Here is a 14,175-nt window from a genome sequence, read left to right on the forward strand (position 1 = left end):
ATGTTATTTAATATGACATACATTCTCTAAATATAATTAAATATAATTAACTGACATCAACCCAGGCACGAGACAAAATCCAAACCATATTGCCAAGATAAAGACTGTTTTATTTTCCTTGATGTATATATATTATTAGTGCACAGCTCCACCCCCGCTGGTATGTACAAGGAATGTGATCAGAGGACTGGCATGCAGACCAGACCAGAGGAACCAGAGGAACTAGAGGAACCAGACCAGGGGAACTAGAGGTACCAGAGGAACCAGACCAGGGGAACTAGAGGAACCAGAGGAACTAGAGGAACCAGGCCAGGGGAACTAGAGGAACCAGAGGAACTAGAGGAACCAGAGGAACCAGACCAGGGGAACTAGAGGAACCAGACCAGGGGAACTAGAGGTACCAGACCAGGGGAACCAGAGGAACCAGAGGAACCAGACCAGGGGAACTAGAGGAACCAGAGTAACCAGAGGAACTAGAGGAACCAGACCAGGGGAACTAGAGGAACCAGAGGAACCACACCTGGGGAACCGGAGGAACCACTGGCCTGTAGACCAGGCCAGGGGGTCCGGAGGAGGGGAGATGGGGACAGTGTTTCACTGTAAACTGATGTTGATGTGATTCTGGCGGGGGCTTCAGATCTCACCCGGTAAAACGACCGTTGTGGGCGCTGTGACGATGGGAAGGAGTCGGACTCGGGATCGGGGAGGGGTCGGGGGGTGACCCAGGTTTCGGGTGGCAGCACGACGATTAACGAGAAACCAAAGAAGTGAAACTGCAACACAGGCACACATGGCAGAATGAACCTCACCAGGGTCATCTGCTCGTCCAGACACGGGAACCTTTACTAGTCAGTGTCTTTTTTTTCCCCAAAATTGATTTAGTTGATATTCATCCCTCACAGGCCAGCAGGAGAAACTCAAGAGAAGCGAAGAATCTGAGCTTGTTTCCCCCTCTCTGTTGCAACGCTGAAGTGATGCGGAGGACTGGAGTTCAGGACAGGACCGGCGTGCAGATAAACAGTAGTGTTTACTGTAACTATGGAGATGGGCCGGTTAAAACCACACACGCATGATTCAACACAACAGGAGAATCCCTACACCCCCCCCACCCCCGTTTCCATCTCCGCATCGACCCATCACACGAAAACAGAGCAGGAACACAAGAACCCAGATTCACAGGAACAAGATGCGGTCGGACGAGGAGGAGGAGAGAGCGACCGGCATCACGGAAGGAAGGAGAAGAGGAGAAAGAATAGTGTCGAATGAGGAGTGTTTTAATCAAAGAGCCACTGAGGAAGCAGAGAGACTGCCGGGGGGGGGGGGGGGGGGGGGGGGGGATCTGGGATGTAGGGGGTCCTGCAGAGGGTGTCCTTGGGTCTAAAGAGTCACTGAGGAAGCAGAGAGAGTCTGTCCGGGGGGGTTGGGGCGCTATAGGGCGCCCCAGGTGTCGGCGGGGGGGAACTGGTCCACGGTGCCCCTCTCGGCGTGCCGCTGCCCTCCAAGGGTGAAGCTCAGAGTGTACTGCAGGCTGGCCTTCTCCTGGAACAGAGACGGGGGGGGGGGGGGGGTTACACGCCTGCTACCGGGAGCCATGTCCCCTCCCTAGGGATGTCGAACTACGAGCACCGCCCCGCCCGCCTGGTCGTCCTCTGGTCTACGGTCATCGAGGTCAGACCAGGGGCCAGATGAACACCCAGTGCTGAGCAGAGATATTACCTCCGTTCATTTGAGCAGAGACTTCTATACAGGTGATCCCAGGTGATTGTCTTTGCGGGGCTGTTGGTGTGCGACAGTGTTTGACTGTGTGTGTCACTGTGTGTGTGTGTGTGTGTGTGTGTCAGTGTTTGACTGTGTGCGTCACTGTGTGTGTGTGTGTGCGTCACTGTTAGAGTGTGTGTGGGTGTCACTGTGTGTACAAGCGTCAGTGTTTGACTGTGTGCGTCAGTGTGTGTGTGTGTGTGTGTGTGTGTGTGTGTGTGTGTGTGTGTGTGTGTGTGTGTGTGTGCCTGCGTGTGCGTAGCTCACCTTGTCGGGGTTGGCCAGCAGCAGCACCTGGGTGACGGCGGCGGGGGGCAGCAGGGGGTTGAAGGCCGGGAGATCTGTCCCCGAGGGGGGCTGCAGCTTCACCGCCATACACTGAGAGGGAGGAGACCAGTCAACGAGAGAGAGAGACAGAGAGAGAGAGAGAGGAGACAGACAGAGAGGGGGGAGACAGACAGACAGACAGACAGACAGACAGACAGACAGAGAGGCTGACACAAAAGGCAGAGTGCCCCGTGACCCTTGCGGGGGGCTGACCTTGGGCGTGGTGACCTCCAGGCTGATGTGCGTGACGGGCAGCGGGGCGGAGGACAGCATGGACAGGATGACCACCAGCACGTCAGGCCGCTCTGCAGGGGGGTCCCGGGCGAAGTGGAACAGAACCCGCAGGCTGTGGCCATCAAACACCGTCACAGGCAGGAGGCTGCCTGGAGGGGGGGGGGGGGGGAGGAGGAGGAGGAGCAGGAAGAAGAGGGAGTGAGGAGGAGGAGGAGGAGGAGGAGGAAGAAGCAGAGGTAGTGTGGAGGAGGAGGAGGAGGAGGAGGAGGAGGAGGAGGAGGAGAGGGAGTGAGGAGGAGGAAGAAGAGGGAGTGAGGAGGAGGAAGAAGAGGGAATGAGGAGGAGGAAGAAGAGGGAGTGAGGAGGAAGAAGAGGAGAGGGAGTAAGGAGAAGGAGGAAGAAGAGGGAGTGAGGAGGAGGAGGAAGAAGAGGGAGTGAGGAGGAGGAGGAAGAGGAGGAGGAAGAGGGAGTGAGGAGGAGGAGGAGGAAGAGGGAGTGAGGAGGAAGAAGAGGGAGTGAGGAGGAGGAGGAGGAAGAGGGAGTGAGGAGGAGGAGGAGGAAGAGGAGGAGTTGCTCTATTCTTTTCACTTTTGTGCTTTCCGAACTGCTTTTTTTGTGTAAATAGTTCCTGAGGGGATTTGTCTCATGTCAAACTACTGAAAAAGAGACCACAGCAGAGGAAAGCGTTCCTCCTCGCTGTTCTAAGGACCACACCCTCCCTTCAAATCCCCGCCTCCCGTGGTGAGCTGGGCTCTCCACCTCTCGGGACCCGGGGTAGGTCAACTGGGACTTACTCGGCCGAATAGACTCTAGAGGCACGAATACATTCTTCAGGGTGACCTCCGGGGCCGGCGGCGAGTCCAGCAGGGCGGGCCCGAGGCTGGCCTGAGCGCTCAGGAGAGGCCCAGGCTGCTCGGCGCAGAAGGCCGGGATGGGGCTGGGCGTCACACTGGAGCCGGACTTGCTCTGGAGGTCTCTGAGGGTGGGCTTGACCTGCTGCCGGTCCCTGGAGCACAAAGACAAGCCGGAGACGTGGAGCGTCACCTCACCGCTGGAACGCTGTCCATTACACTGACCTGATGGGTACTACGGTGTACTTCTAACTACGGTCACTAAGCAGATGCTCTGTTTCAAAGCATCTTACACTGAAGGTACAAAGCCACGTGGCATTACCTTCTCTTGTCGTTGTTCCAGCCTTCTTGCGCCCCCCTGGGGAATCCCAACAGTATTACGTCCATGCATATTAACCATGCAAGTGAATTGTACACGTTTTTTTAAGATCTTTTTGTAATCCAATATTCAAATTCGTTAAATATTCGGTGATCAAAGCGGGAAAACATCTGCTTCACTTATTACGGTCAATAGATACATGCCCCACAGACTAGGCCATGTGATCTGATCATCGTTAGTAAGACGTGTGAACACCATGTGACCATGTGAATACCATATGACCTCAACCTCGTTAGTGACAGGTGAAGACAATGTGACCTGAACCTCGTTAGTAATAGGTGTGATTACCATGTGACCTGATCCTCGTTAGTAACAGGTGAATATGTGACCTGAACCTCGTTAGAGCTTTTAACACCATGTGACCATGTGAATACCATATGACCTCCACCTCGTTAGTGACAGCTGTGAACACCATATGACCTGAACCCAGGGGTGATAGTAGAAAAAAAATCCTGAGCCTGAACCTTTTTCCCTGGGAGGTTAGCGGGCCCCTAAGCCAAGATATATGCCCTGATCAACATAATAGTCAAGCGGGATCCAGGGGTATGTTCCCCTGGGAGAACATTTTGATAAATAGACCCTTAAATTATAGATTCTGGTGAATTTTGTGGAAATAAATGGACAACATTAAGAGATGAGATGAACATCCCAATATAAGCCTATATTACAGTAGCATCTTTGTGAGGGGCCCAGAGCTCTTGGGATCCTGAATGTACTGTATATATGGCATTTACAACAGTGGTAAGCGTACGTTCGTATGTCTCTCGGGCACAACCGTTATGTTGGTCTGGACTTATATGATGTATGTAAGGGATAATGTTGTACAGAACGCCGGTCATTATCAGGAAAATAAGCCCAGACAGGGCGAACTGGACCCCGACACGAAGCGTTGTCTTGCCTCGCCCTGAAGGGTATTATTTTCAATAATGACCGGTGACGTTCTATAAATTATCCTGCTTATTACACGGCTCCTTGCCAAAACGAAACAATTCCTTGCAAAAACGAAACAAAAGTGAAGAATGACGTGAATCAGGCAAGAAATCCACTTTCCTTGACAGCGGTCAAGTTCGGTGTGCATAAAAGTACAGACGGAGTGGACCAATTGAGAACTACTGCAGCTGCTCAGTTAAAAAGTAGCCGCAGCCACCTAAAACTAATCGGAATAAGTGTATACATGTTATGGCGGACTAAACCTCTATTCCGCACAGAATTATATTTCCTTAGAGAATTGTATTCCGATTGAGCTGTTCTTCCACTTCTATTCGGATCAGATGTGTCCATGTAAACGCAGCTAGTGATCATATCAAAGATCCTTTATCCTTCTCAATAGGCTCTCTGATCATACTGTAGGCTACTACACTGTAGGTAAACACAAAACACATTCCCACGTGGAGTGACGCTAGAGTGAAAAGTAGAGAGAGTATAGTGAAAGCGCCTCTCAAGCCGCGTTCACACCAAAAGTCACTCCATACAAAATCAATGTATAGATGCGTTCCAGACGACAGGCGTCTGGAACGTGTCGATATGTTGATGTGTCGATATGTTGATATGTATTGAGTCGTGCCGCCCCGTCGCTTTTGAACTGAACGCGTGTTCACACGCGTTCAGATCACGCAAACCTGATTTTTACTTTTTACATTTTTGTGTCAGATCACGCGAACCTGATTATTTTTTATTTATTTTTTTTCGCAGACACTTCGTTACGCCTATCAGGCATGTGAACCTCATTAGTGACTAGAGATGTCCGATATTATCGGCCCACCGATATTATCGGCCCGATATTAGCATAAAAATGTAATATCGGTCAATATCGGTATCGGATTTTTAAAAAAAACAAAAAAAAAAAAAAAAAAAAAAAAAAAACATGGCACTTTTCCCTTAAATTAAGTTGAAGTATTTTTCTTATTTTGCACAGACAACGTTAACATTTGGAAAGCCTTGTTGCATTCAAGAATGCATCCAGTGGGGCATCACAATAACATTAAGCATGTTGTGTTAATTCCACAACAGGAGAAATGTAATGTTACCTAAATTAGGTTTGAGGAAAAATAACCCAAATATCGACATCGGTATCGGCTGATATCGGAATCGAAAATTTAGAGTTGGACAATATCGCATATCGGATATCGGCAAAAAAGCCAATATCGGACATCCCTATTAGTGACAGCTGTGATTTTCATGTGACCTGAACCTCGTTAGTAACAGGTGAACACCATGTGACCTGGTCCTCGTTAGTGACAGCTGTGATTACCCCGTGACCTGAACCTCGTTAGTAACAGCTGTGAACACCATGTGACCCCGGCCCTCGTTAGCAACAGGTGTGATTACCATGTGCCCTGAACCTCGTTAGTTACAGGTGAACACCATGTGACCTGGTCCTCGTTAGTGACAGCTGTGATTACCACGTGACCTGAACCTCGTTAGTAACAGCTGTGAACAACATGTGACCTGGTCCTCGTGAGTGACCGCGGTGATTACCATTTGACATGCAGGCTGTCGGGGGGGAGGGACTGCTGGAGGAGCGTCTTCCCCAGCAGGTCCAGCTCGTCCAGGGCGGAGGTAGAGGGGGCGGAGCTAGAGCCGGCGGGGGCGGGGCCGGAGGGAGGCAGGTGTGTGTGTGAGGGCGGGTCTGGGCTCAGGAGGCTGGGGGCGGCCGGGATGTCTGCTTCTATGCTGTCAGACGACTGGAGGGAGACGGAGGGAGAGGTCAGACGGCTCTCACTGTGGACATAGACCGTCACGGTCGTTCTGTTGTGTTAAATTATAGAACGGCTGACCTCCCTCCGTTTAGCAGTAGAGGTGTGTTTATTTATATTCTCGATCGGTCTAGCTGATCGCGTCCAGATACATTTTGATTGGCGCCTAAAGATAACGACCTTTGTAAAATAACCAAAATAAACAGAGCGGTTGTAAGCTAATATGGATTTGTACATCAAACACAATAGCCACTAAACTACCGCTCCCCCAACCCAACTGATTGATCCTTAGTAAAACATCACTACATTTGTGCACATTAATGTTACATGAGGTCACATGGTGCAACCCTAAAGATCCTCTGAAAAACCGGAGCGGTGACCTCTGACCTGGAAGGAGTCCCAGGCGGTCGAGTCCTCGGGATGGGAGGGGGCGTTCGACGTGTGGGTGCCTTCACTCAACCCTGGGGGGCACAACCCGGGATTAGTACGGTCTGTCATCCTGAGTACCGTCAATCAATCAATCAAACTAACTTCATGTGTGGCACTACAAACATTTTCTGTGTATTTAAATCGATTTTTATGTACTTTCTGCTGTGACACTCGATATACCAAACTGGGATCAATGAAGTTATATCTTTATATAAAACTGCAATAACATAAAAGAACATTCAAAAAAGTTTAGTTTAAAATAAACCTCAATCGGACTCACATAGCTACATTTAAAAGCTAATTTTAAAGTTTGTTTTGATCAGTCAATATCATATAGAGGTCAGAGGTTATGCTGTTACCTAGCGACATGAGTTCATCGTCAAGGAGACTGATGCCCGTTTCGGGGGCGTGGAAGGCGTCTGTGGGGGAGGGGAACTCTGGGAACGAGGGCGGGGACTGAGGCGACGTGTCCAAGCCTGATAGGTCGAGCAGCGCCGTACTCCCCCCTGCGACCAATAGGATCGAGGTTGGTGAACTCTCAAGCACAGTGTCTGTGTATTGTGTTGTATGTGTCTGTACCTGTGTGTCTGTGCGTCTGTAAGTCCGTACCCGTGTGTCAGTGTGTTGTGTGTGTCCGTACCTGTGTGTCTGTGCGTGTGTGTGAGTGCGTACCTGTGTGTGCGTGTCCCCGTACCTGTGTGTCTGTGTGTTGTGCTGTGTGTGTTCGTACCGGTGTTGTGTTGCGTGTACTGGGTCCATACCTATGTGTGTGTGCGTGTCCGTACCTGTACGTCTGTGTGTGTGCGTTGTGTGTGTGTGTGTTTACCTGTGTGTCTGTGTGTTATGTTGTGTGTGTGTGAGTATGAGGGTACCTGTCTGTCTGTGTGCGTCCCCCGCTGTGTTTCCGTTGACCTCCTCCCCCCTGACCTGCAGCTTGTACTGGTTGATGACCTGCGTCAGGCTGTCGTTGGCCTGCAGGATCTCCGCTGAGGGGACAGACCGGGTCAGAGGTCAGAGGTCGAGGAGGACCCACCGGGTCAGAGGTCAAAGAGGACAGACCGGGTCAGAGGTCAAAGAGGACAGACCGGGTCAGAGGTCAGGATGAGCCTCGCTCGCCACGACCCGATGAGCCTCCTTCGCCACAGGTCAGCCCCCCAGTCTACCCAGTGGCCTGGACACACTGGTCCCCACTCACCCAGGGCCTCGTCGTTGTCCTCCGTGTCGCTGGCCAGACGGAACAGAGTGGGACGCATCTTCTCACAGCGCTGATACAGGTCCTACACGCGCACACACACAATAGGTTACAATCTATACACAGCAACTCAAAGTAACACACACACAGATGCATGTGAACATAACACAGCTCACCCACACAAAAAAAACGTGTGTGCATCTGTGTCTCTTTGTGTGAGTGTACCTGCAGCAGCTCTGCGTTGCTCTGTGTGTGTGTGTGTGTGTGTGTGTGTGTGTGTGTGTGTGTGTGTGTGTGTGTGTGTGTGTGTGTGTGTGTGTGTGTGTGTGTGTGTGTGTGTGTGTGTGTGTGTGTGTGTGTGTGTGTGTGTACCTGCAGCAGCTCTGCGTTGCCCGGCGTGCTGGGGGCGGCGGGATGGTACTCCTGCAGCAGTTGGGACAGCAGCCCCACACTCTCCTTCACCTCCTCGATGGTGCTCACCCGCTTGGACACCTTCTCCGCCTGCCGCTGGTCCTGGGAGACGGACAGACACACACACACACACAAAAAATATGAGCCCAGCAACAATGAAAGACAAAACTAGGGTACCACTGCCCCCAAGGAAGGGGGAGAGAGAGAGGGGGGGGGGACACACAGACAGAGAGAGAGAGGGGGGAGACAGGCCGAGAGGGAGGGGTGAGAAGGAGAGAGGGGGGAGGCAGACAGAGAGAGAGAGCTAGGGAGAGAGCGAGAGAGAGAGCGAGAGCGAGAGAGAAGCAGGCAGAGATAGAGGCTGACATAAATAGGCAGAACAGATCATCTACCCAGGGGAAAGAGATGGGAGGGACAGGAGGGAGGGAGACGAAAGGGAGCAGGGCTCCCGTTACACCAGGAAAGGAAAGAAAACTCCAAATGACAATAGAAGAGAGAAGACGCCATTTTCTCTCCATGAAGAAACGCTTAATCCCATTCTCTCGTTGACTCATGGCCAACCTACACCCTCACGCAGAAAACTCTTTCACTTTGAACTAGGGACGTTAACCGATGACCGTTTGACCGATGGTTGACCGTATCAACGTTAACCGATCAATCTTGTCGCTTAAAAAAAAATTGGGGTCAGTGTGGACTGCGGAGTGTGTGTTGGTTTCACCTCACACAAAAAGATGATCAGATGAGGTGACTTATTGGAAGTTGGACGGACACCGCGACTCTAGCCCACTGTTTAATTTCTCGTCAAGTCTTTATTATTCCCGCATGCGAGCGGCGGAGAATATGATCTCTAAATTATTATGGACAGTAGACTAAACTTTATAAGACTACAGTTAGCCATCTCATTCCAAGATCTTTTTGTGTGGAGTGAAAAAAATGATCCCTCACACTAGATTTTTCCGTCTCCCCCAAACTCAACAAGCGGCGTCTCTTCGGAGCTGTCATTTTCTTAAATGAGCCGCGGCAATGTTTCAAATGCCCTCTTCCGATTGGCCCCGTCTCTCTACACACGGTCAACTTGCAGTAAGCATGCCTCGTGTTTCAATTCAAACACAGGTCGTGCCGCGGTTAGACCCACTGCCTCTCACTCGGAGAGTGTTTGTGTGTGAGTCGGAGGCAGAACGGTAGAGAGATGAATTACGAAATAGCAGGCGGCAGGCGCGGCTCGAAATGGCTGTTATTTCAAATTGCACATTTGAATCTGATCGGTTAACCGGCATTAACCGGTTAATTAGGCTCGGTGGTCGGTCAAGAATATTTTACATTTTCGACCAACCCTACTTTGAACTGCTGTTCAGACCCTACGTCATTTTGGTCTTTCACAATGTTCACAATAATCAATTCAGGCAATTATTGCCTCATCAAGTCTTGCCAAGACTTGGCCTAGAGGCACACTAGACGTGTCCACGTCGTAGGAGATACAACAGACCATCTTTGTACGGCTACACAGGATACGACAGCCAGATCGGATGTCTTGCGGTTCACAAACACCCGTGACAGAGTTCAGAGGTTAAGGAGGACACACCGGACACCGACTTTAGGTCTGAGAAGGCAAAACTGTGTTGGAATCGGTTCTGCATTTTGTAATATGATCCCAGCGTTAGAGGAACTGATCCACAATCAGCACAGAGTCATGTTTAACGGTGTGCAGATAAACCTGCATGATTTCTCTCTGTTACCTCTCTGTGTCTATGTGGCTATAAACCACAATGGACTTAGCTACCTTCTGTTGGATGCTTACAGGCAGACTTGGGGATGGACCTCCCATCACCTTCTGCTTGGGACTTAAAAGGTCCCAGGACACGCCACCAGGTGTGAGCGTGATTAGCCATTACCAGCCGTTTTGAAAATCTGCCCCTTCTGACATCACAAGGGTGCGTGTCCACCTAGATGTGTACTGGATAGATGAGCGACGTTTGCTTCAGTCCACTGGGGAGGCTGGTAGACTGATCTATCCAGGACCTGTCCACTCTGCGTTAGGCTACCCAGACGGCGGAGAGCTCACCTCTAGAACCATCTCTTTGATGAGCTTGTTGGCCGCCTTCAGGTCGTCTGGGTGCGTGCTGGTCAGGAGGCGGGACAGCATCTGGACAGCCAATGGGAGAGAGGTGAGACCCTCTGTGAAGCACCAGAGGTTCAGATAGGGAGAGGGCGGGGAGAGGGGAGAGGGGAGACTGACTTTGGATTTCTCTTCGTCCTCAAAGATGGCGTTCTTGGGTCTGGGAGGGGGCGGGTTCAGCATCTTGTCAGGGGGTAGCTCGGGGTCCTGCTTGACGATACCTGGAGGAGGAGGAGGAGGAGGAGGAGGAGGAGGAGGAGGAGGAGGACGTTAAGAAGGAGGAGAAGGAGAAGGAGAAGGAGAAGAAGATTATCACAAAATGGTACAAAACACTTTAAACTTGTTTTTAACAATTTCTAAGCTGATGCTTGACTTTCTGGCTCAACTAGACCCAGGAGTGCTGGCTTCCTATTGGCTGCCTCCCCATTTGCTCTTTACTTTAACATACTGCTGTGGGAGTCACTACAGTTGCAGCCCACATGCTAAGAACTTAACATGCCATTTAACGATGTAGCAAAGCTGTTGTGGTTGAATTTGTTACATTCATAGCTCATCACCTTAACTTCATCCAATCAGACCTGCTTGTTGTGAGCCTGTGTCTTGTCGTGAAGGTACGGATGTATCTTAAATGCCCACAAATGTCTGTTTGTGCGTCTGCGTGTGTGCGCGTCTGACCCTGTTTCTTCAGCATCTGGTAGGCGTCCAGGATCTTGGCCTCGTCGGGCAGCCCCAGGGTCCAGCTGTAGATGAGCTCCAGAACCTTCTGCTTCACCGGCTCTGGGGACCGCGAGCCCAGGTACTGGGGGGTTCAGGGGGGGTCAGAGGTCAACCATGGGGCTCATGGGGACCCCAAGCCCAGGTACTCGGGTCGCCAGGGGGGTCAGGGGTCAAACATGGGGCTTGTGACACGACAGGGGCGCTAAACCTGACCTCATGTAAACCTGACCTCATGTAAACCTGACCTCATGTAAACCTGACCTCATGTAAACCTGACCTCATGTTTTCACGATGTAGCTTCCGTTGTGTGTTTTATCCTGCTCTACGTCTATGTTTTGTATTTTTTTGTATCTTGAATATCATGTGTATGCATTTTGATTCTGTGTTCTTATATAAAACATACTTGTTAGTGACACCATATAAAGGACAATTCAATAACACTACACAGAACATAGGGTGTCAACATAACTGTGCGCGTGTGTACTCGTGCGTGCGTGCGTTTTCCCGCGACTGTGTCTGTGTGCGTCTGTGTGCATGCGCATGCGCCTTACCTTGGGCGACACCACCTTGATGAGCTCGTTGAGGAAGCGGAACTTGCCCACCTCGCTGTGGAAGCGCTTCCCACAGGCCTTCATGCACCTCTCCAGGACCTGCAGAGGTGCATGAAGGCAATTATGAGGAATGAAAGGACCTGGAATTTATTCCAACTGACAACAGCCTAACCTTTATTTTTCCAGATAAAACATTAAGAACAATTTCTTATTTACAATATTGATCTGGTCCAAGAGGCCCCACCAGGATTAAAAGGTACAAATAACAAAAACACAAGCATGACTAATTTAGACAAATATAAAACTGAGCCACACACTCTATAGAAACCCACAACCCTGGCAGTGTTAATTCTACGCTATATGACATGAGACCTCCAGGACCCAACTCAGACAGACCCTCCCCCCCCCCCCCCCCCCCCCTAGCACCAGCACTCACCAGCAGGGCCTGCATGGACTCCCACTCCTGGGGAGACTGGATCTTGTGGGCCAGGAGTCGGGTGGCCAGCTGAGGTCTGACACACACACACACACACACACACACACACACACACACACACACACACACACACACACACACACACACACACACACACACACACACACACACACACACACACACACCACACACCACGCGATTGAGCTACTGTTAGATAGGGTTCATTGATGCAGGAGGCCCCGTTAGCTCCGTCATAGCCGGTTGTGTAACTAGGTGATAATCTGGTATTTCCAGACAGTCTGCATCCATCACACGTGACAGTGAGTGAAATAAGGAAGGTGAACTCCACAACCACAGCCTCGAGCCGTAGGAGCAGAGACAAAATAAAATCAAGTGTGGTAGCGTTTCAAATAATACAGGGACTATAAGCACAGCAGTGTGGGTGTGCAGAGGTGGCAAGATGAGTCATAGAAATGGATTGTCATTTCCTTTATAGAGCCCGGATGAATATTATCTGTTGAAATCAATCGAGGGAGCATGAAATGAATTAGCTACAAATATATATACCACCAAGCAAGTATGCATAGGCCACTTTGGCCAGAAACGGTGTATATGGATATTTCTGTTTTTGTTGTTATGCCTTGGCCTGCACATTTCCTGTTCTATCCTTCTGCAACGCCTGAATTCCTATCACAGGATTAAAACAGGGTTGTCTTATCTTCATAAACACTTTGTTAAGAAGCAGTCTGTTAACAAGTTCAATTGTTTTTATTTGTTAACACTTTGTTAACAGACGTGAAGGCTTTCAAACCTTCCCAGAACCATAAACTCCTCACGAATCAGAAACACAGTACATCATCCACAGTTGGAAGTGGCCCGCCCTCACCCTTCCAGGTCGCCGTTGAGCTGATCGCAGAAGGCATGGATGCTCCCCCAGTCCGTGTCCTTGTTCAGAGGGTTCGTGGCTTTGTCTGTCATAATGGGAGAAAAAATATGATACCGCAGGGCAGACAAAGGCGCCACTGTGATGCCGCTAAGGGACATTTCCTACCCATGCACTGGTCATCTCTACACTAAGACGCGAATGTTGAGGATTTCAGATTACTTTATTAAAAGCAATCTGATTTACTGAATGTCAAGTTGCTTGCTTCATAGAATCTGACACCAGAGTGCCATGTAACCCCCCAGCACCATAAAAACACCATAGACACAGCACATAGACACACCACATATACACAACAGATAGACAACCCCTAGCACCCAACACATAGACCAGCCCCAGGACCTAACACATAGACACAACATAGACACACAGATAGACACAACACATAGACAATCCCCAGAACCCTACAGATAAGACACACGCATCCCCATGTACAGTACAATGGAGCTAGCCTGCCTATGAGTGTCCGTATATAAGTGGCCCAGTAGAGGAGCCATGCCTCTGATGCCATGTCTCCCTGCCCTGCTAACGCCTGCTCTGGGCTATGTTGACAGCTGTCTAGCACAACAAGCTAAGAGGCAAGCTAGCTCTTTAGCAGTCTGGCGGGGAGGATAGTGGGCAGTCTTAGCGCTCGTTATCTCGTTTATGGGTAGCCGTTCAAAGGCGAACAGTTTGTACACTTTAGTGTCTTAAGGGACGGTTGTCGGGTGTTGTTGTAGTTTAAAATACTCACTAATGCGAGACTCCAAACTCTCGGCGTCCGGCGGTGTAGCCATCATTGACGGGATCTGTGTTAACCTGGATGTTCTCGCGAGATTTGGGCCATCACCTGAACGCGCTGACGAAGCGCGTCCTGGACAGACAGGATCTGAGACCGGTGTCGAATTGGTGGATGATGACTTCTGGTGACTCGACACAGGAGATCAACCGATTATATTGAATCTATAATGTTACCCTATATTCAATGAAATCACTTAATCAATCAAAAAAAACGTCTTATATTACACTGAACACTGAAACTATTTTGGACCTTGGTAAATCATTTGGACAACATTCAGAAGATCTGGAGTAATGAGCCACACCCCCGTTCAAAATAAACTTGACAGAGCAGAGGCAACAGGAGGACCTCTCTATC

At 50.1% G+C, this 14,175-nt stretch overlaps 1 protein-coding gene across 2 annotated transcripts; it reads right to left on the minus strand.

Annotated features, from left to right (window-relative positions):
- Positions 1-78: 78 nt before the first annotated feature.
- Positions 79-14,019, minus strand: LOC115561278 (ADP-ribosylation factor-binding protein GGA1). 2 transcript variants are annotated; one of them, XM_030381214.1, is made up of 18 exons: positions 13,774-14,019; positions 12,984-13,068; positions 12,098-12,173; positions 11,662-11,760; positions 11,069-11,192; positions 10,514-10,614; positions 10,340-10,420; positions 8,239-8,379; positions 7,870-7,951; positions 7,547-7,660; positions 7,034-7,180; positions 6,633-6,706; positions 6,028-6,233; positions 3,493-3,528; positions 3,114-3,325; positions 2,299-2,468; positions 2,026-2,136; positions 79-1,539 (listed from the first exon to the last, which is right to left on the minus strand). In XM_030381214.1, exons 1-18 carry the CDS (start codon positions 13,817-13,819, stop codon positions 1,429-1,431), a joined length of 2,016 nt encoding a protein of 671 aa, XP_030237074.1. In that variant the 5' UTR covers positions 13,820-14,019; the 3' UTR covers positions 79-1,428. The 2 variants fall into 2 exon arrangements, with proteins under 2 accessions (XP_030237074.1, XP_030237084.1); XM_030381224.1 differs by lacking the exon at positions 3,493-3,528 and having other exon boundaries at positions 13,774-13,931.
- Positions 14,020-14,175: the final 156 nt, after the last annotated feature.

This window comes from Gadus morhua, chromosome 2, assembly GCF_902167405.1.
Source record: "Gadus morhua chromosome 2, gadMor3.0, whole genome shotgun sequence".
Taxonomy (NCBI): Eukaryota; Metazoa; Chordata; class Actinopteri; order Gadiformes; family Gadidae; genus Gadus; species Gadus morhua.

Excerpts from the sequence above, each read along its gene's own strand:
- LOC115561278 (XM_030381214.1), bottom strand. The coding sequence starts at position 13,819 with ATGATGGCTACACCGCCGGACGCCGAGAGTTTGGAGTCTCGCATTA. Across the intron at positions 10,421-10,513 it reads AGGACGAAGAGAAATCCAAA|ATGCTGTCCCGCCTCCTGAC; the intron begins GTCAGTCTCCCC and ends TTGGCTGTCCAG. Across the intron at positions 3,326-3,492 it reads TGGAACAACGACAAGAGAAG|GGACCGGCAGCAGGTCAAGC; the intron begins GTAATGCCACGT and ends TTTGTGCTCCAG.